At 35.5% G+C, this 20809-nt stretch overlaps 4 protein-coding genes across 7 annotated transcripts in view; 2 read left to right on the top strand and 2 right to left on the bottom strand.

Annotated features, from left to right (window-relative positions):
- LOC117216366 (lachesin-like) overlaps positions 1–4663 on the bottom strand; it is a 33207-nt gene extending 28544 nt beyond the window's left edge. Inside the window, exon 1 of the mRNA XM_033463023.1 lies at positions 4051–4663. The gene's annotated coding sequence lies outside the window, so the exon portion shown is untranslated. The remainder of the gene's footprint in view (positions 1–4050) is intronic.
- A 5125-nt stretch (positions 4664–9788) lies between these two features.
- LOC117216363 (COMM domain-containing protein 7-like) lies at positions 9789–10639 on the top strand. The gene is made up of 2 exons (XM_033463020.1): positions 9789–10019; positions 10328–10639. The coding sequence occupies exons 1-2, from the start codon at positions 9971–9973 to the stop codon at positions 10501–10503; spliced, it is 225 nt and encodes a 74-aa protein (XP_033318911.1). The 5' UTR covers positions 9789–9970; the 3' UTR covers positions 10504–10639.
- Positions 10640–10778: 139 nt separating this feature from the next.
- On the bottom strand, positions 10779–16428 carry LOC117216361 (dual serine/threonine and tyrosine protein kinase). Of its 4 annotated transcripts, none has more exons than XM_033463019.1 (5): positions 16232–16428; positions 14489–14660; positions 11995–14421; positions 11674–11919; positions 10779–10956 (listed from the first exon to the last, which is right to left on the bottom strand). In XM_033463019.1, exons 2-5 carry the CDS (start codon positions 14610–14612, stop codon positions 10925–10927), a joined length of 2829 nt encoding a protein of 942 aa, XP_033318910.1. In that variant the 5' UTR covers positions 14613–14660; positions 16232–16428; the 3' UTR covers positions 10779–10924. The 4 variants fall into 4 exon arrangements, with proteins under 4 accessions (XP_033318910.1, XP_033318909.1, XP_033318906.1 ...); XM_033463018.1 differs by lacking the exon at positions 10779–10956 and adding an exon at positions 15488–15532 and having other exon boundaries at positions 11097–11919; positions 16232–16427; XM_033463015.1 differs by lacking the exon at positions 10779–10956 and having other exon boundaries at positions 11097–11919; positions 16232–16427.
- Positions 16429–18456: 2028 nt separating this feature from the next.
- The window catches only part of LOC117216607 (forkhead box protein P1-like), a 245886-nt gene continuing 243533 nt past the window's right edge, over positions 18457–20809 (top strand). The window contains exon 1 of the mRNA XM_033463463.1: positions 18457–18480. The gene's annotated coding sequence lies outside the window, so the exon portion shown is untranslated. The remainder of the gene's footprint in view (positions 18481–20809) is intronic.

The following is a 20809-nucleotide window of genomic DNA, read 5'->3' as shown; positions in this document are numbered from 1 at the left end:
TTCGACTAAAGAGTCGACCGTTGAATAATGTAGATCCTTCTATCTGCACCATCCGCTCTTTTCCTTTCGCATAAACACGTATCGTTCGTACATGTACAGGATAGAACGGTCTGGCCTGAATTTGGCATCCGTACTGGGTAATTAAGTTCACTTCGTTGTGTACAGATTCATCTCTCGCTCTGTATCTCGGTGATACACGAAATTGCACAATTGCCGCGTCGATTAAAGTGCCGATAATCCTGAGCATCGATTTAACCTATGGGTTCGTATCGATTATCGAGCCGATCGTCGTCGGATGTCACGTCCTATTTGGCCACTTGACTGACCCGAAGACATTTAAATGAAAATCGTTGCCCTTTATTCCAACGAGACAACGGTATTGTGGCGAACGTCACGGCGACGCAATACGTTTCACCTCCCTAGCGTCTTTCTCTTTACATGCATACCTATACGCGCATGCAGGTATATAGGTTCATTTACAACGAAACAAAACGAATGAACGAGAGGACGTCGATGAATACGCGCAAGGAAGAGCGGTTAATTGAAAATCTGTATCATCCTGTTTGGTATTCATTCATATCGAGACTATGTATTGTACAGTAGGTATCGATTCGCATTACATATGTGCATAATTTCGCGCGCAAACCAGACTTCGTGGATATACACGATCAAAAAAATGTTATTTTTTCTGGCGCAACACCGGATACATCGAGATATTTATTCGGTGCTCGAGAGAGTCGATTGAAACTTTTCACGATTGCATTTCCGCGGTATCGAGGGGTATTCGGTTTTCTGTGGAGAGCGATTACACTAAGTGTGATTAACATTCTCACGTCACGGGAGGAAAAGCCAGGCTTTTGTTTCGTGCGATGACCAGGATGAAGCTTTGAAAAACAGTTGTAAGGAACTTGCGCTACGGAGAATATTATACGATGATGTTAAGCGTAGAGCTGCATTGTGCGGTTATTAAATGGGGAGGAAAGTTTAGAATGGAAGCGTGAACAACGTTTTGTCTCTCGGAAAGAAATACTTTTCGTGGAGGAGACGAGGAAACGAAGTAGAAACAGAAGGAAGAAAAAGGGGAAAGAGGAGAAATACAAATGCCACACTACGGTTAGTAGGATGTTAGCCACACTAGTGATCGAGATTTTTGCGAGAAACCATCCTACCAGCGCGAAAACGTTTTACGTTTAATATTTCACGAAAGGTGAGAATGTCGTTTACGTGAAACGTAAAACGCCGTTTTATTAAAACCGTCGAAGCGCGAAAAATTTTTTGTGATGCTGGCCATTCAATAATACCTCGTAATAATCTGTCGCCTTTTTTCATGAATAAAATTACCTGCAGATATAACAGCGCCTGTGTTACTTTGTATATCAATAACACAGGCCGGCGAGGTTGGATGAAAGTATCGTATACAATTCGTTATGTACAACAGTAAATTACTGCAAATTGTTGATATATTTTCAATTCTCCGTGGAGCACGTGGGGAAATTTATTTGGTATACAATAAAACACACTAATGGACCAATATTTATTCGTCCCGGACGTGATATTATCGCAACGACGGTCCATCGATTACAATTATTTCTCGCTTAATTTCACTGTTTTGAAATGATCGGCGAAATTTAGAACAATATACGTGTTTGTCATTTCCCGATACGATATCGTGACACATCATCTATGCAAGCTTCTTCCACCAGCCGTTTGTTTGCCTCTGTCTCTGGGAGAACAATCACACTCGTGAAATTAGTTCAACTGGGAATCAATTCGAAATGACCGGCCCGAAATGGGCAAGGTGGTCCCCGTTGAAATTCATGGAAACCGTGAGAATTACTAGAACGTACGATTCGTTCAGGTGAAAATACATTTTCCACCAGTCGTCCATCACCTATTGACAGTGTTATTGATCATAGTAGAAAAGAGGTGGAATCGAAGAAAGCAATCAACGGGGACATTCAACCTGTCTCACTGACAAAGCATACACCAGCTCACGTCAATGACAAACGCGAAGCATGGTGTTAACAGCAATGAAATCCATCGTGAATGGACCTTTTTAAAGTTAAACGACACACATACACGTAAATCCGGTCGGGATATCCGTGTTCAAGAGAATAATATTTGTCCGATCGTGAAAAGTGGGGAAGTGGAAGGAAGGAAAGTACGAGAAACGAATAAGACAGAGACGAAGAAGAATTTACCTGTTGTTTCATGGGAAACTAATTTCCGAGCTGTCTCCGAAATCTCGCCTAATCTCTTCGCGCCGAGTTTTCTAACAAAGTGCTCATTAGCGAGAATTACATTCCACGCACTACTACTCTATTGGTCGGTCATTTGATTACATGTTTACAAATTAGGTTTTTTTTACAACGCAATTTGAATCACGAAGTACCTTGAACGGGTATCCGGATTATTTTAATGACTACAAAGTCTCGTTTCACGGTGAAACGGCTCGCTTTGAGATCGAATAAATTTCGCTGGTCATCCCTCCCTTTTGGGTTGTATGCCACCGCGTAGCGTGAAATCTACGCTAGTTTAATTCTAGTCTCGGCAACAGTGGCATAGTCTTGTGTTATTTTATTATTGAACAATTATCGGGAAACGCGATGAAACACGCCAGGCCAATTAAAGTTATCGTCTACATGTCGACCGGATGCAGTGGTAATAAAATTAATATGCCAAATAAAACATTCGATAGCCGGACGATTTATCCGCGTGTAATCACCACAATTATCGCCGTTTAATTACCCTTTAGGATGACAAGTTTCTTCTTTGTCGGTCGTGTACGAAATAAGACTTTGCCTTTTCACGACGCCAGGAGTGGCTAACGAAGGAATAAGAAAGTTCAAGCGAGTTTCCATTATCGTGCACGAAAAAACAGAATTAATGAGTCTCTTTTTTTTTACTCTCTCTCTCTCTCTCTCCCTCCCTCCTACCCTCCTCCTCCCTGTTTTCTCGTTTTTCTTTTCTGTTTCTTGCAACCAAGACTTTTTCCCTCGATCTTGCACGAAGCGAAACACGTCATCGTTTTTTAGTAGCATCCTGTCGACGTTAGAAATATGGCTTAACTGTTTTCTTACATGAATACCACGTTTTCTAAACTCCTACCCGATACAGTGAACCAGCAACAGCACCAAAACTGCAGCTAAGTTCCTGTCTATTCCATAATTTCGAGCCTACGCCATATACAGAATCACGACCCTATCCATCCTAGACTCGACGATTTACGTTCTACAATTAGGTCTTTCGTTTAAACTGTCACCCGATTGCTCGACAGATAAGTCGACGTCGTGTAGATACTCTATGAACGATGAAAATTTATCACCCAAGTTAAAATCTAGTTTCATCGAGTTCCCAGGACGAAGAATTAAAGCGTATTAAACACGGTTTTACGCGTATTCCGTACGTATGCGGGAATAACATAGTTAGTTCGCAACATTAAACAAAATTCGCAGTACTATTCTGACTTCTACACAATCCATTTTTGACGAGGGTACAAATACATCTAGATATACATAGACAGGCATACGTATAGACATGTATCTCGTAGGTACCGTAGTGTGTAAAAAGATCCCGTCCGTTCTTTTGACCCGCTTTTACGCAAAAAACATCTGACACTCGAAAAGAATTCAAGTAGACGCGGACGTTGGTACACAGACAAACACTTATACCTTACACGCCGAGGAGTACAGGCCGCGGAAAAAACGTGTGTATTGAATGAATACTCAATGAGTTGCCGAGCCGTAAAAAAAAACCGAACCACCGGCTAAGGGAGGTAAAAGAAAAAGGGAGAAAATATATTCAACGAATCGCGAAGTTATTCGAGTTATAAATTTCCTTCCAGTTTCTCCGGCGCGCTATTGACTCTGTTCGAACCGAACCTTTCTTTACTCGACTCGCGACAATTGCTCTTTGTACGGTTTTAATCTCAACGGCAACTGTATCGTTCACGAGCAACAAAACAACGAGGTAAATCGATGGCTACGGAGTGTGGGTATGTAGAAACAGGATGAAAATGACAAATTGAAAAGAGCGAAGTGGCAGACTTACGTGTCGCCGCGACATTCTGTAGCCTCGATAGATTACAAGATCGTCAAGTTGGACAGGAGACAGGCACGATGTTGACATCCCGCCGATAAGTTGTCGACTCGCTTAACGATCCTCGAAGTTACGTCGTTGTCCCAAACGTATCATTTTCCAGCTACTTGACGCGGCGTTTCCCTGTCGAAGTTCACGGCTCGAGTGCACCCTGGCCGAGCGGGAGTTTAATGACGTTCGAAAGATCATTAAACTGGGCCGCACGCTAATTAACCTAAGGGAGAATAAACGCGCTCGACGCGACGATGCATGACGCGTAACGAGGCTGTTCGGAACGATGTGGAAGGAAAATACGAGGAGACGAACCGTAGGCGCGAACAAAGCGTCTCTAATGGAACGAGCTCGAGGCGAATCGTGACACGTATGTGCCTCTTGTATTGGCGAACGGAGAACGAACGAACGGAACGGAACGAAATAAAAGGTCAAACGAACGAACGGAATAATATCGTTTTACCGCGCGGCAAAACGCGAGCAACGCGTGAAAAAATCACGTAGCATAAGACACGGGAGACGCGTGGATTCGACGTCGAACTCGTCGTGGATTGCACTGGCCGGTTCAGCCCTTTACCGACTCGTAGGGGTGGCAGCAAAAGCGTGCAAGGGGAAGGGATATAGCACGATGGAGGGAAGATTGGGTGGGAGGGGGTTAGGGGAAAATGGAGGAGTGAAAGGAAAGAGGGATAGTGGGAGGATGAGGATGGAAAAGGGGAAGAGGTTGGTGGATATATAGCTAGCAGCATCCACAGTGCTGAAAACCACCGTGGTACATTTCGCGGGGCTCCCATGAGAGAGGAAACAAGAGAAAAACAGAGAAACGAAGGAGAGAGGGCACGAGAGTTGGTGGCTCCTACGAAATTAAAACAAAAAGCGTGGGGAAACATATCGTATCGCTGCAAACGGACTAGTACATACGCCGTCACTACTCGCAGTTTTCCTCCTTCTCACTTACATTCGTGTCTCTAGTTGCACAACCGCATTTCTCTCCATCCGTCCTGTACGCAAACTTATTCTTTTTCTCGCTGGGTGGAGTCAATTTTTTCTTCCTTTTTGTCGTTTATTACGCGTCGGCGTACACGTTAGACGCTAGAAATTACGCGACGTTATATTCCATAATACTTTGCCGGGCGGTGACGACTCGTTTGTACCGTGCGCCTCATTTAAGAAGTTCTAGGTACAGCAGTACTAGACGAGGCCACTGAAACGCGCGATTCTTTAAAAATGAAAATCGGAATCCCTCGTGTATTAAGAATCGGTCTATCTCGTCGGACAACCGCGATTTATCCGGCCTTGCACTCCAAATCCACTCTCTCTTTTCTATTCCTATGACCTATTCTCTCTTCCTTTTGTTCCCCTTTCCGCGACACGAAATTGCAAGGATAATACATCCAGCGCGATAAGTAACCATGGATCGCTATAGTAATAAGTTCTCGTAGCACAGTGAACGAAGTCGAGCACACTGTCCGGAAGTAGATCGTTCCGTATTTGTACCTGTGGACGCGTTTCATCTTTTCTATTCGTCACGTCTTTCTACCTCGTAGAAATTTTATCGTATACGCGTTTGATACATTCTTTGTCGGTTAGAAAGCGCGAGCGTATCATTTAATTAGGAACCCTTTCAGTCCTCTCGCCTTCAATGAAAAACAAACCCGCAAAACGAAGAAAAAAGAAAAAAGGTGAAAAAAGAGAACGCGGTAGAAAACGGCGCACACAGCGGCATAGAGACGCCTATGCAATTACCCCGACAGAGAGCTTTAAATTTTCTCCAAATTACTGGGCCGTGTTTCACGTCGTACGCGCATCCAAACTCTCCCTCGGTTTCCCACCCCCTCAACCTTATTTTTTCCTTAGGCTCAACCTGCTTCGTCGCTCTCTTTCCTTCCCTTACATATCTATACACTTCTTCTCTCACTCTTGCTCTTGTTCTCTCACGACTATCCCTTTCCAGCCAAGCTTTGAAATAAAAGTCGATCGAGTGAACACAAGGGCAAGCTGCCGAGCACCTCGTTCATCGCCTGTAGATTTATCGTTTCGTTCTCTTTCAGTGGTTCGCCATGAATCGCTGCTCCAGAAGAGAACGACCAACATTGTGGGAATCGAAAAAGCGCAAAGAAGAAGATAAAGGGAAAACATGACAGGAAGGGAAAGTCAAGCATGACGACCACGCACGGCGTTTCAAAACGCGAACAAACAAGTATAGAACCGATGAAAAAAGGACACTACAGGGTGCCGTAGCAACTATGCTCGTCGAAGGGTGGCCGTGATTAATGATAAGCTGCCGCGATTCGAATTTCGTGGTAATAGGATAGCCTGGATATTTTAAGGATAACCCAGGAGACACGCTCCTGGATGTCTTATCTGACGCAGGCGCTCGCGCACCGCCCCACCCAGTTGCAGGAATCGTCACCAACACAATCACGATCCTACGATAGAGTTGAATGTAATACAAAGCCAGAGACTCGTCTACATGCATGAGGGTGCACGTGGTCACGGTTGCCGGATAAATTTTATTAAACCTGGTGGGGGTGTAAAACTGCATACACGGCCGCATTAGTCTGACTATAATTTACGAAATTATACGCCGCATGCTTTATTACATGCCATTTTTGCGAGCCTGTAAAATTTCCCTGGCTTGTAAAATTTACTAACCGATCGATGAGGTTTTTGCGACAAAACAACCGCGCAAATTCCTCTCCGCGCGAAATTGTCTCTACTTCAAAACACCTATTCAGAGCTCGATACTTGGCATATTTTACATTCACACATATTACTTACACAAGTCGAGCTTTTAATATTCTTAAAATGCGAGAGGAAAGAGAATTTTATCACGATTCGTTTTAACTCGATATTTATTAACACTGTAATTTCCTTTCTACCATGAACAAAGCAAAGTAATAAGAAACCTTCCATATTCAAAGCAACTGCTTATTTGTCGAGTAGTCGTGAAGCAACAGTGGAGCACAAAATGGTAAAGCAACGTGCAAAAAGTCAGACGATAGAGGGGCAAAAAAAGGGGATGCCTAAGATAGGTAACTCTACAGTCTACAGGGATGCTTTTTAAAACGCCACCGCTTATGCGGATTTTCTCCTTGAACTGACGTACGCCTAGGCTACGTTGTAACGTCTTGTTCCCCTTCCTCGATTTTATGGCTATTGCTCTTCCCTTCTTCCTGTTACCGAGTTATTTAATCGAATCACCTAACTCCCGCTCCCTTTTGTCAAATGTTTGCTCGCTTTCAACTAGAGAGCAAACGCAGCTTGATTAACAAAAAATACAGGGATATGTCTGAGACTAGAAATCTACTGAATCTCCCTTATAAGGTTTGTTTGCTCTCATAAGTGATTTATGAAATATATAAAAGTCGAACGAAGAAATAGTACACGAACTATTGAGATTATTTGAAACCTATCCCAGGATTCTGAAAAAATTATTGTGTTGGTTGTTCGGGATTATTTAAGCATTATATTAGCGTCATTCGATGCCATTTCGAGGCCATTGACCGAAATCGTTTCAAAATTATTCAAGATCTTTTGAAAATTATTCTACGTTTCTGTACTACTTTGCTAAAAGCATATAAAAGAAGGATCTCCTCTTCGTATTTTCGTATTTTGCATCTGTAACGAGCAAGCAATAGAGAGACGTAGAACGAAATATATGCAGATACAGTGGGATTCAATAAGAAACGATCCAACGGAATCTTGAATTTTATTGGTGGGCTAGTTTGAAGAACGGTCAAACGAAAATAACATTTCGATTATCTGATAATTATAATAACTGATCATAATCTCTGGATGTCTCAAAGCAACTACGCACGAAGAAACTTTGCAAACTTATTACCAAGTGACCTAAAGCCGGAGTAGCTTAAGATAGATTTATCATTTCTGTGTGTGGTTTAATTAGAAATTCTAACAAGCTTCGACAACAAATATGGCGTATTTCGAAAGTTCCAATGTACCGTTTGCGTGAAACTAAACAGCGAGCTTTTGGTTAAGGGATTCATCCGTGATTCTACCATCCTTTATTTATGAATGTCGGGAAAACAATGGCGCGTTATAGAGAAAATTTGCATATAAATTCAGATAGCACGGCACACGATACCTCTCGCGCCCTTAATCGACACGGATAGCCGAACGAAACATAGCCGAAGACTTACTTCGTAAGTTGTAATCGTAACATCCCCCTAAATTCATGATATATTTTTATTTTTGATATTTTTTTCATTCTTTATCATATAAAAAAGTATCTTAAATAACATTCACCGTCTAAAGCGATTATGTCTAGAGGGTACTATTTTTAGTTTGTACTTAGCTACGTAGTAAGAGCATTTATATTTGTTATGTTCCTAGAAAAATCCGTACTTTACAAAAATCCGAGACATTTTATCACACGGCTGTAGTTTAAGAATTAAATTAAGTACTGCAACACTTTGCAAGCTGCTCCATTTGTTATCGGTTATTACTTCAAAAAACATAACAAATCTCTCGCTTTCAAGGAACAGAAGCAGTGAAAGAAATCTTTTTGTCTTAGGACGAATAACGAATGAAGTTCGTGTTGCATTCAGAAGCAAACACTTACGTAATTAAAGATACAATCAACGAGTATCAATCAACGCTTGATAATAACGATCGTATTTTTAACCTTTTATTTTACTTGATTATTATACTCGGACATTCTAATAAGAACAAATCTATACCAACGTTTTTTTCTCTTCGATGATAGAAAATGATTACGCAAGCCACAGAAATACGCGAGCCTCATTATATTATATGACTCGTGATAGTCGTAACTCAAAAAGAAGAATAAAATTTCTTCCGAATTTGATACTCATCATCTGTTTTGCATTGCAACGTCTATTATTCTAAGAGTCTAAATTATACTTGATACTGTTGACTGAAACGGATCTCGAGTTCTCCCCTCAACGTATTACAGTTAAGTATGGGACAAATGAACTCTTGCTTTTGTAAATCTACCCAGATTTTATTCGTGATACAAGTACTAGAAAACTAACGTTAGGTTTTATTGCATTCTGGTGTTTCTTGCTTCTAGCCATTTTTGTCCTAGATCGAAAGTACACGACATCCAAAGGATTTATTGAAACCAATTTTCGTACTAGGTTTTTGCTAACTATATCGAAACCATGACAATCGTTTTTTCTCTAACCAATCATCTAGCTAAGCTGGAACGATAAAAATCTGAAATATTTCGTCGTTCTACCGATAAATCAAAAGTTAACCAAATAAAGTACGATTAGATTGAAGGCATTTTAATTCCCTAATTCCCTTGGTTGTAAAATCTTAGAAATAAGCAAAGCTGTAAAATATAATAATGCAAAAATAAATATCACTTGAATAATGTTTAATATGTAAATATGAATCATAATAGGTAATTAAATACATAATAGGTAAATATACTAAAGATATTAAATATAATGTTACATATGTAATTAAATATAAAATAAAAATAAATCGTCCTGATTTAATACGTTTATTTAGTAGAAAACTAAATTATCTGGTAAGATTAAAATTATTCGTTCGCTGTATGATATAATGATCTTAAAATATATTACTTCAAAATTACATGCCAATATAAAAGTTAAATCTGCTTAAATTAAATTATTATAATAATAATAATTAAATTATAATAATAATATCTGCGAATTAAATTATTCGGTAGAATAATTATACAATATCTTTCTTTTATCTCATCATGTACATTCATCAATTCCCGCCTTCATAATTTATACTTGTTGCATTCGCTTAAGTACACAGACTGCTATAACATTTATCAATACAATATCTGATATTCAGTAACAAGTAGAATATAAATAAAGGCATTGTTAACAAATAAATAAAAGGATCCTATTTTGAATACAAAATGGTTAAAAATATCACAAAAATCCTTGACATTTCGTGGAGATTTGGTGGTACGAATCTAACCTCAAAACACAAATTGTTTTAGAAATTTCTGTTGTGTTAGATAAAATATTTTAAGTACCTTTAAAACGTTTGATAACTTGTAAACTATAAAAACTATCATTAGTGTTCTTCTTTTTGCTCTATAAAAAAATGAAATACGTTATTTATTTAGTTAAAGTTAGAATAAGTATAAGAATGCAAAACAATATATAATATTAACATACTGAAGAACCTAACCCCAATCCTCTCCTGTACATATAATTAAATAGTACATTTTTATAAAGTAATATAATATTAAATAAATAAATTTTTACAGTAACAGCAGCGAGTAATGAATCTGACAACATGGGGAAATCATTCTTGCATTTAAAATTAAAATTAGAAGAAAATGGCAAAACAAGGAACGTTTTTGTAGAAATGACAATCAGTGAATTTTATAAATTTCTACATGATCTAGAAAAAGCAAAATGTAATCTTGATTTGTTACTTTGAATATCATTTAAAATATTTGATTATAAGTTAATCTCCTAACAGGATTATATCTTACAAAAATACTTTAATTGTATAAATGCAATATTACATTCAATAAAATAATACAACTAGAGATCGGCTACTTACAGATATGTAATTATGACTGGTTCACGTAAAAATTAAAAACGTTAAAAATAAAACAGAAATATAAAATAACCTTAATATTTTATAATCATTTAAATATGTATAAAATTATTTTTATATAATCTTCTTAATTCCACTAACTTCAAATTTTCTGTGTATCCAGTTCTTAGTACTGGTACTTGCTGGTAATCAAGAATTTGTATGTTACAGTCCAAGTGTATAATAAAAATGTCTTGCCAAATGACAAAGCCTTCCACACTAAAAGACATTATCATTTTTTGAAATTCCACTTGAACATTTATGTAGATTCTATTTTGAAAAATCTGAGATCTGAAAACAATATAAATTTATGTCAGTAATAGAGAAGTTTGTCACTGAGCAACATATAAATATATTAATATTAGAAAATTTAAAATATTAAGAATTAGATACTCCACAGAAAGTTTTAATAGCATTAAAACAGTTAGTAGAAAACTGGGAATCTTTATTTATTTTTCAATCTTTACAATCTTGGATTTCCTTACTCTCTATCATACCTTTTCATATCACAATGAAGTGGATACCTCACTAATTACATACGTAATTCATCAAATATCATAATTATGTACTTATGTTTCTAATATAAAAATAAATTTATACAATCTGTTCATAATTGCATATTTAATCATAAATTATATTTACACAGTTCAATTATTTTGTTCTTTTTTGTTTATATTAAATTAAATTAAATTATTTGTAGGCAGATATAAAATTAAAAAAATTTCTAAGAGAGTAATAATAATTAGGTTGTCAATTAATACTGTGGCACTTAAAATACTATTGAAAGGCGCCAAATATATGCAATAGAAACTAATAAATTGTTTTAAAAAATATTTAGAGCTGAGATTGAATATAGTCAGATCACCTAAAAATTTTAAATACACAAGCAGAGAAAATAATATGCACTTTATAGTTCCCGCATTTGAATGTATAAGTTGGTCAGAAAAAGATGATATTTTATAATGCTCATTGCCCTACGTTTTGCAGGAGGAGGGCTAGCTACAGTACCTCTTTGATTATAAGGTTCTGCTAATGCTAATGCAGGATTTTTTAAATCTGTTGACGAACTTGCTTGTAACTTCTCTGTTGAAAGTTCTTGTAAGGCTTCTTTCGCTATTGCTTTTTGTTGAATAGATTCTAACACTGGTACAATAGCACCAAGTAAAGGACGTTTAGATGGTTCTCCAGACCAACATTGTTCCATTAACTTCCAACATTCATCGTCAAAAGAAGGTAATCTTTCTGGACGTATACCTAATAACAATGAAAACAATACTTAGAAAAGAGGAGTACAAAGCTAAATAAATTCTTCAAGACTTATAAACTTACCTTTTCTCACACTAGTCCATAATAGTTCTTTATTATGGAATTGTTCAAAAGCATATGGTAATCTTACATGTCCCGCGCATATGTACCAAAATAAAATTCCAAATGCATATACATCGACGCTACTATCATAATGACCAGAGAGGAGCTCTGGTGCCATATGAACAGGTGTTCCAACAATACTCCCTAACATCATAACTTCAGTGATGCAAAATCCAAAGTCAGTTAATTTTGCTCTATTTTCGGTATCGAGAAGAACATTTTTTAATTTAATATCCCGATGTACAAGTCCTTGAGAATGAAGATAGCGTATTCCTTCCAACACATCTAGAGCTATTTGTATGCGTTCTAACCAAGATAAACCAGCGCGTATTCCACAATACAAATCACGACTTAAACGATCCGATATTAAAAGAACTGCAGATCCAAGACCAAATCCTCCACCATAAGATTGATCAATAACTGATCCACGAAGCTTCACTATTCTTTTATGTTCAGGAATGGACCTACTATAATAAAATTCCATAGCCAGATCATTCCAATGGCTTTCGTCTGAAGGAACAACTGACTTAACTGCACAAGGACCAGATGTGCCTCCCCAGCCATCAGAAGCAAATACAATGCCATATTGACCACGACCAATTTCTTCTTTATAATGGGGCATTCCATAGCGAACAAGATCTATCATTGATGTGGATTCTAATGCTAATTTAGCTAATCTAGGAGCATGATATTTTCTAATAGCTATTCTTTGTTCTTCAGTTCTTTCTAACTCCCCAGAATAATAATTTTCTATTGATCTGAGAGCAGCCTGAAATGCATCATGTGAGGACTCAAGTTTATCTCCAAATTGCATCAATATCATTTTAGCCAACTTTGATGCTGATAAAGAATTCAATATCTCAATTTCCACTTTTTTCCACCAAGCTACATCTAGAGTATGAGTTGATGACCATTGCAAAGATGAAGACATAAAAATCAGATTGAATCTTTCTAAAAATGAATATATTGAAAATGGTGAAGAATTACGTAATTCAATATTATATGCAGCTGAAAGTATTTGTTTCAAAGCATCACTAGCTAATAAACAAGTATCGCATTCGTATGTTCTTTCGAGACTCAATAAACAACGCTGTAAGGTACCAAAAAAGCTTTCACGTAAACAGTTAACGGAATTTACAAGTTGCTTTGCAACTTTTTCACCTAAACAGTAAAGCATTATTCTCTGAACTTCAGAAATTGCAGCTTTGGCGGTTACAGACCATTCCGTCCTCTCTTTATTATTGAAGTGGTTTTGATATAAACATACATCATTACTAGATGATAATACATCATTTTTCATCTCTTGAATAATATTTTGTATTAATCCAGTTAGTTCTTGTTGTTTTTCATGAACAATTTTCATTAAATTGTCATATAATTCATTTTCCTTCTGTTGAGCATACTGTATTCTCTTAGGAGTTATTTGAATTATACGTGCCATATCAAAGGCACTTAAAATAAACTTTCTTAGGCTCGTTGTATGTACTTCATTTAAATAAGTGCTAGCATTAATAAGGTATGTTTGCAAACATCCACGAATGAAATATAAAATTCGGTCTGTTTTTTTGTATGAGTCAAGAAAGTCACTAGAGCTAATACATTGCCCACTACCGAGCCAAGATAATTGATCAACTTCAACAGACTCTTTCATTCCAAGGAAACCTAAATTTGTGAGCTGATCCAACCATGTTAAACCAAGCGAATTCATTCTATCAAAATCAATATCACCATCAGTTTTACTTGATGTAGAATCATTAGAACTTAGTCGATTTTGAAGTCTATGTTGTTCAGATTCAGTCAATTCAGCATCAATGCCAGTCATTAAGATATCTCCCAAAGATGATATAAAAAGTACTGGATTAAAGGGGTAAGACTCCCTTAGGTCTCTTAGCTCTTTCAAATTTTGTTCTGTTAAAGGTTGATCACCAAGCGCATATAAAAATATTGGTAAAATAGATAACAACTCTTTTTCAAGAACTTTTACCGCCCCAGTATTTGGAGCAATAAATATTTGAACACCATCTTTTAATATAGATTGGTTTAGTTGGACTTCAAGTACTGTTGGATAAGTTGCATCTTCACTTCCAGATTTTGTTAGATCTTCGATTGGAAGTGTAGTCCAAGGTTTTTCATTTGCTTGCAAATTTTCAATTATTTCATATTCTAGACCTAATGTGAGACTAATGTGGTTTGTTTGACCATAAGTAAGTTTAATCCACCGCCATAATCCATTACATACTGGTAAGATATTGGTAGATATTAAAGTATTAACTATTGTTGCTTTTGCCTTGTTATCTTGTCCAAGAACTACAATAGCTGGAGAATTCGCTAAAATATGTGTGATTCTGCCCAATGTTAAAGGGGGTAGTAATTCCTCCACAACATTTTCTGTAAAAAAATATTTAGGTAAAATTTTATTTTGATCTTAGCGAAATTTAAAAACTTCAATATTTACCTCCAGGAAAGAAATTTTCTAGATCAATAACTTCTAAAGTACGTTGAGTTTCTTCAAGAACATGTTGTAGGTGATTTCTATTACGTAGATATCTCCTAAACTCTTGTGGTAATTTGCTTACCATTTTTCAGTCTTGTTTTAAAATCTTTGGCACTTCAAAATTCTTTTTACCCTGTCAAAAACATTTTATATTAATACAAAAGAATTTCTAATTTTTTAAAAGCTAATTTTGTGTAGTTAGATTATTAATATAAGATTTATATCATTAATATAGTTAGCTTCCTAAATTATATTCTTTCTATTTATCTTTATTTTTTTTAACAAGAATGTACTGAGTATAATTGTTAAAGTAAATATTCTACTAATAATAGTATGATTAAAACTGAAAATAGTTTATTATAATGAAACCAAAGCACGTAATATACGAATTATTTTTATACATCGTTCATATGTTACTATAATATTTTTGGTAGAATAAAATATGTTTAAAAATGTTTTGAGAATGTTTTTAAAAACTGACACGATTACTACATTACTAACCATTAAAACAGTTAAGTTATTAACAATTTCAATTGAAGAACTATTTATTGAACAATTTTTATTTCAAGACATAATAATGTTTCTTTGAATATTTTGTTATTCACCTAATATCAATTGTAATCTTTAATTACCAAAACTATAAGTACTATTGATGTGTAATAAATATTAAACAATTTGGTACAAAATTCTTACCATAAATTTACACGCATTCACAATATAACTATTAGTTAGAAATTCAGGCAGTTAATCCAATAATATCAAAACTTTTTATCACGGAAAATTATTATTCAAAAATGATAATCTCTACATGAGGAGTATATACACATCCAACACATAGTGGACACTAGGGGCAGTTGTTTTGACTTAAGCGTGTAAATGGTTTATTATATCTATGTTCTCATTCTGATATTGATTACAAATGAGAAGAAAATAATAAATTGGATGATATATTGTACGCATCATTTATTTGAGGTGATACATTACTTTAGCATATGCTTATGTATCCTTGTTTTATGCGATTAAGAAAATACGAACAAAGAGTATAGAATAAACAAGATTCCCCTTACTTCACAAGATAAAATGCATAGATACATGTTAATATTTGCTAAGAATTTATAACTGTAGTGAAATGCATTTATATAAATGTTTATTACCATAACTTATCGAGTACTTTGTAAAAAATAATCCACTGCAGTATATAAACATAATCCCTACCAGTGTCTTATCTGCGACATATTTTTTCACATATAATAAAATTTATGTAATGGAAAGAAAAAAGAGGAAAGTATTTTTGTAATTAAAATATGAATATTTGAATGAAGTTTCAAATTCCCTTATTTTTAAAAATTTATTTTTGAATCAATGAATTCTTTATTGATAATACGAATCTTTTACGTGCAAATTGTCAAAGAATAAATACATAATTACATTACATTATACAGGTCAAAAGTACTCTTTATTCCATAAAATTATAATATATATATATATATATATATATATATATATATATATATATATATATTTAGCATTTATAAGAATATGTAATTATTCTAACCATTGACTAAGTGCTCCAACTTTGAGAACATTTCATGGTAATATTCAACAGCAATTACGTTTGAAAATGTGAAACCACGTGAAAGAAATATTTCACTACTTTGCTACGCGATTATAATAAAAATACAGCAAATAGTTAATTATAAATACCATTCAAGAATAGAATTTTTTATTTTTTTCTTTATCCCCAGTCATTGTTGCGTAGAATTCATTTTCTGGAATCTTCTGCAATGTGTGCTGACTTAAAAATTGACGATTTTTCTGTTGTTATTACCGAAAACGACTACGTACACTACAATTGACTCATTGCTTTGCTCTTCCATTTCGTTACTAACATGACAAAGTATAGGCAGGACTGAGAATGTCATCTGTATACAAGTTTTTATTAACAAGTATTTGCATGGGTGTAGTTGATGAACTCGCACACTACTTCCGGTAGAGCACTATTTTAGTAATATAAATTGAAATTCAAGTTGTAATTTGAGCGAATAATTTTATATTATTTATTAAGCATTACAAATGGTTAAAAAATAATTCCGTTGCTGAGCAATGAATATTGAAATTAAAAAGTTTCTGTAAATATAATAATTATATTATTCTGTCATTTTAATTTTTATATAAATTCACTAAATAAATATATATTATATAATATATATATGTTATATAATATTATATAATAAATAAATATTAAATAAATAAATTTTTGTTCTAATATGAACATTACTGAAGTTAACTCGTCAGTGAAATCCCAGACGGGGTGTATCGGCAATGAAATGATTTGATGTAGTAGTCAGTAAAGCAGGTTGCAAGTGAATTGCTTCCTGCATTATCTACATTTGAATTGAGACGTGTTGATATGTTGCAGATGGCTCTGCGTGTATCGCGTCTCTGCATCCGAATACAAAAGTTAAATTTCCCGCGTTTCTATTGTTGTAATCTTTTCTCCTCGTAGCGTCGGACTATCGTTTCTGTTCAACAATTAGTTTGTGAGAATATAGTTGTGCTCCAATTGTAGTACTATCGATCAATTGAAATATGTGAGTATCTATTATCCTAAAAACGAATATTCATATTGTTCAATTCGTTGTTCTTGTATCGTCACAATTTGCGACAATTATTTATCTTTAGTGGTTTTGGTTAAGTTAGAATAAATTTTATGCAATTTCTTAACTTTCCATACATCCTAAGGTATAAATTAGGTTTGTCAACGTAAATATCTTCGCAGTTACGAGATGTAAGAGGTGTTGTCACTTTGTTACTTTTATTGTTAGGGTTAGATTATCATAGCTAGGAACGCCGTGTTATATTTACGTTTCGATGGCGTGCATTTTAGAAAATGGTGGGCACATTAAAGTTTAAAATGTGCTTATAATAACCGTGAACAAAAATTCTGTTACAATTACGATCTGTTTTATGATCAGTTTTTAATCTAAAAAGAAAAATTCACAAGTGTAATCAGTAATCAAATTTATTAGTTTCTATTGTCTTGGGGAGCGATATTCTTTTCCGATTTTATGGTGTGGAAAGACGATATAATAAGGAGAGAGCTGCCTCGAGCGGAGCTGCAAGTAACGAGGGAATAAGAATGGCTAGGCAACCAGGGGTGGTACAAGATTTAGTGGACTCGCTAGTAGCCGCTAACTTTGCAAGCTACGTCTTCTTGAAAGTATTAAAGCAATGTAGTGTGAATGCGAATAATTTTTTACAGATAAGGGTATTATTTCTCATATTTGCTTGTAAAAGTTAATTAAACATTTAAAAGCTTAAAGATAATATAAATTCTACCACGGAATAGTATTAAAAATGAAAAGAAATCACAGTTTCAATCATCTAGTCGGATTCGATTTATGCTTCAGAAAAAGGAAACTGTTGACTCAGGGAGTATACACCTAATGCAATAAAAATAAATATTCCGAGTCTATACTGGGTAGGATGGTAAAGTATGAGAAAGGAGATAGAAACTGGATAGAAGGCGGAGGCTATGATGTCGTTCCCCACGTGTATATTTCATAACGATATATGTATAAAAGCGAACATACTTTAGAATAAAATCGTTTTTTATTTTTATAGATTTCACACGTGTTTCGCGTATGTACAACGAAAATCGTGATCAATGATCTTGGTGACAACTGGTTTGTAGCAAAAGGTATTATAATTTTCTAATTCTTGTTCCTCTCTATCCTGCTATGGATTTTTATTATAAAATTTAATATTTGTTTTTTATTCTCTGTCGTAGATAATTCAGCTACAGAATGAATATGAAAGTGTTAGAACGACAACTACTGAAGCAGATTACTTCTATACAAAGGACTAAACACAAATCTTATGGTCGTTTCGGGCAGTTTAATTCCAAGATCTGGATAATGGATCCCCGGATGTACTTTCAGGGTTGCTGTTCCGTGAGTTTCAGTCTATCTTTATTTCTATTTCTCACGATATCGATACATTCGTACACTGTGTGCAATGAAGAAATTCTGCGTCATATTAGAATATGTCTACAATATTTCATTTATTATAACTTGACTACGGATATTTATGCAAATTTATATTCTTATGAATGCAAGTACTTATCTACCTGAATACCTATTTAATATTATGAGGAATAGATACTTCACATTGAATGCATTTCTGCAACTTTATCCAACAAAAATCCGCATTGTAATTATAAGTTTAAAAATTTATCTCGATATACTACATGTTACTGTTTATGCACAACAGAGCTTTTTTAATTTCTTTTTAACGCAACTGTAATTTATTATATGTATATTTCCAGGGCAATTTATTTTTCAACATATCTGCTTAATTTCAATTAATTTCGTTAATAAATTTTTTAACTCGCAACGTATACCAATGTAAAACGGTAGTCGAAAAATGAAAGTTTGATATAATATCGAATTCAACGTCGAAGTTTTCTAACTAATTGTTCATAATTTTATTAATATTAACAAGCAATGCTTAAAAGATTTAATAGGATGAAAAAATAAGCCGTATGAACGAACGCGTTTATTATCGTAGATAAAGGTACGTGAGGAATGAAGATACACAATGATCTGTTTTAGCGTTCAGGCGGAGGTCAGGATTTTCAGGAGCGTATAATTAATTTCCCATGTCACTCGGAGCCCTTTCTCTGCTCTTCCTCGATCTGCCCCACGCAAATCCCCCGAACCACGACGACAATATTGCTGGCCATTTCGTTCGACAGTGCCCAAGCGCCTCAGTAGTTCTCCTCCGTTCCCGAACCCCTTTTCAGAGCTAACCCCACGCAGAGAAAGGGGTGACTTTACGAACAAGCATCTAGCGCCGATCTCACCCTCCGTCCTCTTCGATCTAACGATTCTTCCTTTTCTATTCTTTACATACCGACCCGTCAATATCAGTTTCCGTAATTAAACATAACAGATCAACATTCGACATTACGTAACCAAGCTTCCTCGTTTTCTATACGGACGCGTATCTATTATTGGTATACTCGAGCACCGGAGCGTGTGCATCGTCTATATAGGTATCCGAACGATCTCCTGACCCCCGGTTACTCAACTCGAATCGGTTAATTGGATAAATGTCCGATGAACGCCAGGCCATCTCTCCCCGAAGTCCTCCTATACTCCGTCGTCTCCACCTCCTTCTCTTACTCCTTCTGCCATTCTCGCAGCTTTCCGTCGGGTTATTTCCCCTTTTACTCATTTCCGCCTCTGTCCTTATCAGGCTCATTGGGAAAACAATCACTTGTTCCGCAGAGATGAATTTATCGAAGCACGCTGTTTTTTCTCTCGTTGAATATTACCCGAGAGCAAAGGGGTGGATCTACAGAATTAGCTTAGCATTCTTCGATTCGTCCAAGCACTGTTCAACGATGCTGATAGAATTTACAGACAACTTAGAATCTAGTGATTTTCTTAATCGTTATCGTTGACGTGTTTCGCAATGCGGGTTACTTTTCCAGGCAATTTGTCATCGATATTTAATTCTATAGTCTGGCTGATCCAAGTTCTCTTTTATAGATAAAAAATTCCAATTCATTGAAATATGTTTATTACGCAGTAGTATGGTATTCGATTGCACGTATGAACGAATAGCAAAGGAGGGAGAGGAAAATGTATAAAAGGTAAAAGAAGGAATCTTTCTATAAATATATGTAAACACTTTACGATTTTTAGAGCCAGTTAAACATCGTTTATGTATAACTCTCTCAAGTACAGAATTAGTGTCCATTAACAACAACTGTAACTATCATTAAGTAATAGTGACAGAGTTCTCAAATTAGCTAAAGAACTCTAATCGCGTATATCTATTTATTTTACGATCCCTCTGGTGACGGGTCTCACGGAATATTGCATTTCCAGTTTCCGCAAACCATCTCTCTTCATTTGTCTCCTTCCGACATCGACTTCACCCTTGCATTCTATAATCAGTTTACAGTATAGTCTCATTACGCGATTTACATTATTAATTGCGCACATACTTTAAATTATTTATCATTGAAAGTAGACATTCACTTCGTTGCTCGTCGATTATTAATCGCTTGACATTTTTGTTTCTAATTATGCATGAATCAATTATTTACGTAATCCATGTCGATAATTTGTTCCAATGTCTTATTTATGTAAATGCGACACGATTCTAAGCGGTGTATTTATATTTTAGATTTCCTTTCTTCGTCGTACAACATCTGGCAGCCGTTCAAAATTAGGGTTTCGAGCATAGATTAGGATGCGTCGTATTCACATG

This window comes from Bombus bifarius, unplaced genomic scaffold, assembly GCF_011952205.1.
Source record: "Bombus bifarius isolate JDL3187 unplaced genomic scaffold, Bbif_JDL3187 scf7180000010271, whole genome shotgun sequence".
Lineage (NCBI taxonomy): Eukaryota > Metazoa > Arthropoda > Insecta > Hymenoptera > Apidae > Bombus > Bombus bifarius.
Note: the sequence above shows the minus strand (reverse complement) of the source record. Positions and strands in the feature narration are given on the sequence as shown.

Bases quoted from the DNA above. Each gene is read 5' to 3' on its own strand.
- LOC117216363 (XM_033463020.1), top strand. From the start codon at position 9,971: ATGGTTAAAAATATCACAAAAATCCTTGACATTTCGTGGAGATTTGGT. The intron at 10,020-10,327 runs GTACGAATCTAA...AAATTTTTACAG, and splicing joins CATTTCGTGGAGATTTGGTG to TAACAGCAGCGAGTAATGAA.
- LOC117216361 (XM_033463018.1), bottom strand. From the start codon at position 14,612: ATGGTAAGCAAATTACCACAAGAGTTTAGGAGATATCTACGTAATAGA. The intron at 14,422-14,488 runs GTAAATATTGAA...ATTTTTTTACAG, and splicing joins AGAAAATTTCTTTCCTGGAG to AAAATGTTGTGGAGGAATTA. The intron at 11,920-11,994 runs GTAAGTTTATAA...CATTGTTATTAG, and splicing joins ATGGACTAGTGTGAGAAAAG to GTATACGTCCAGAAAGATTA.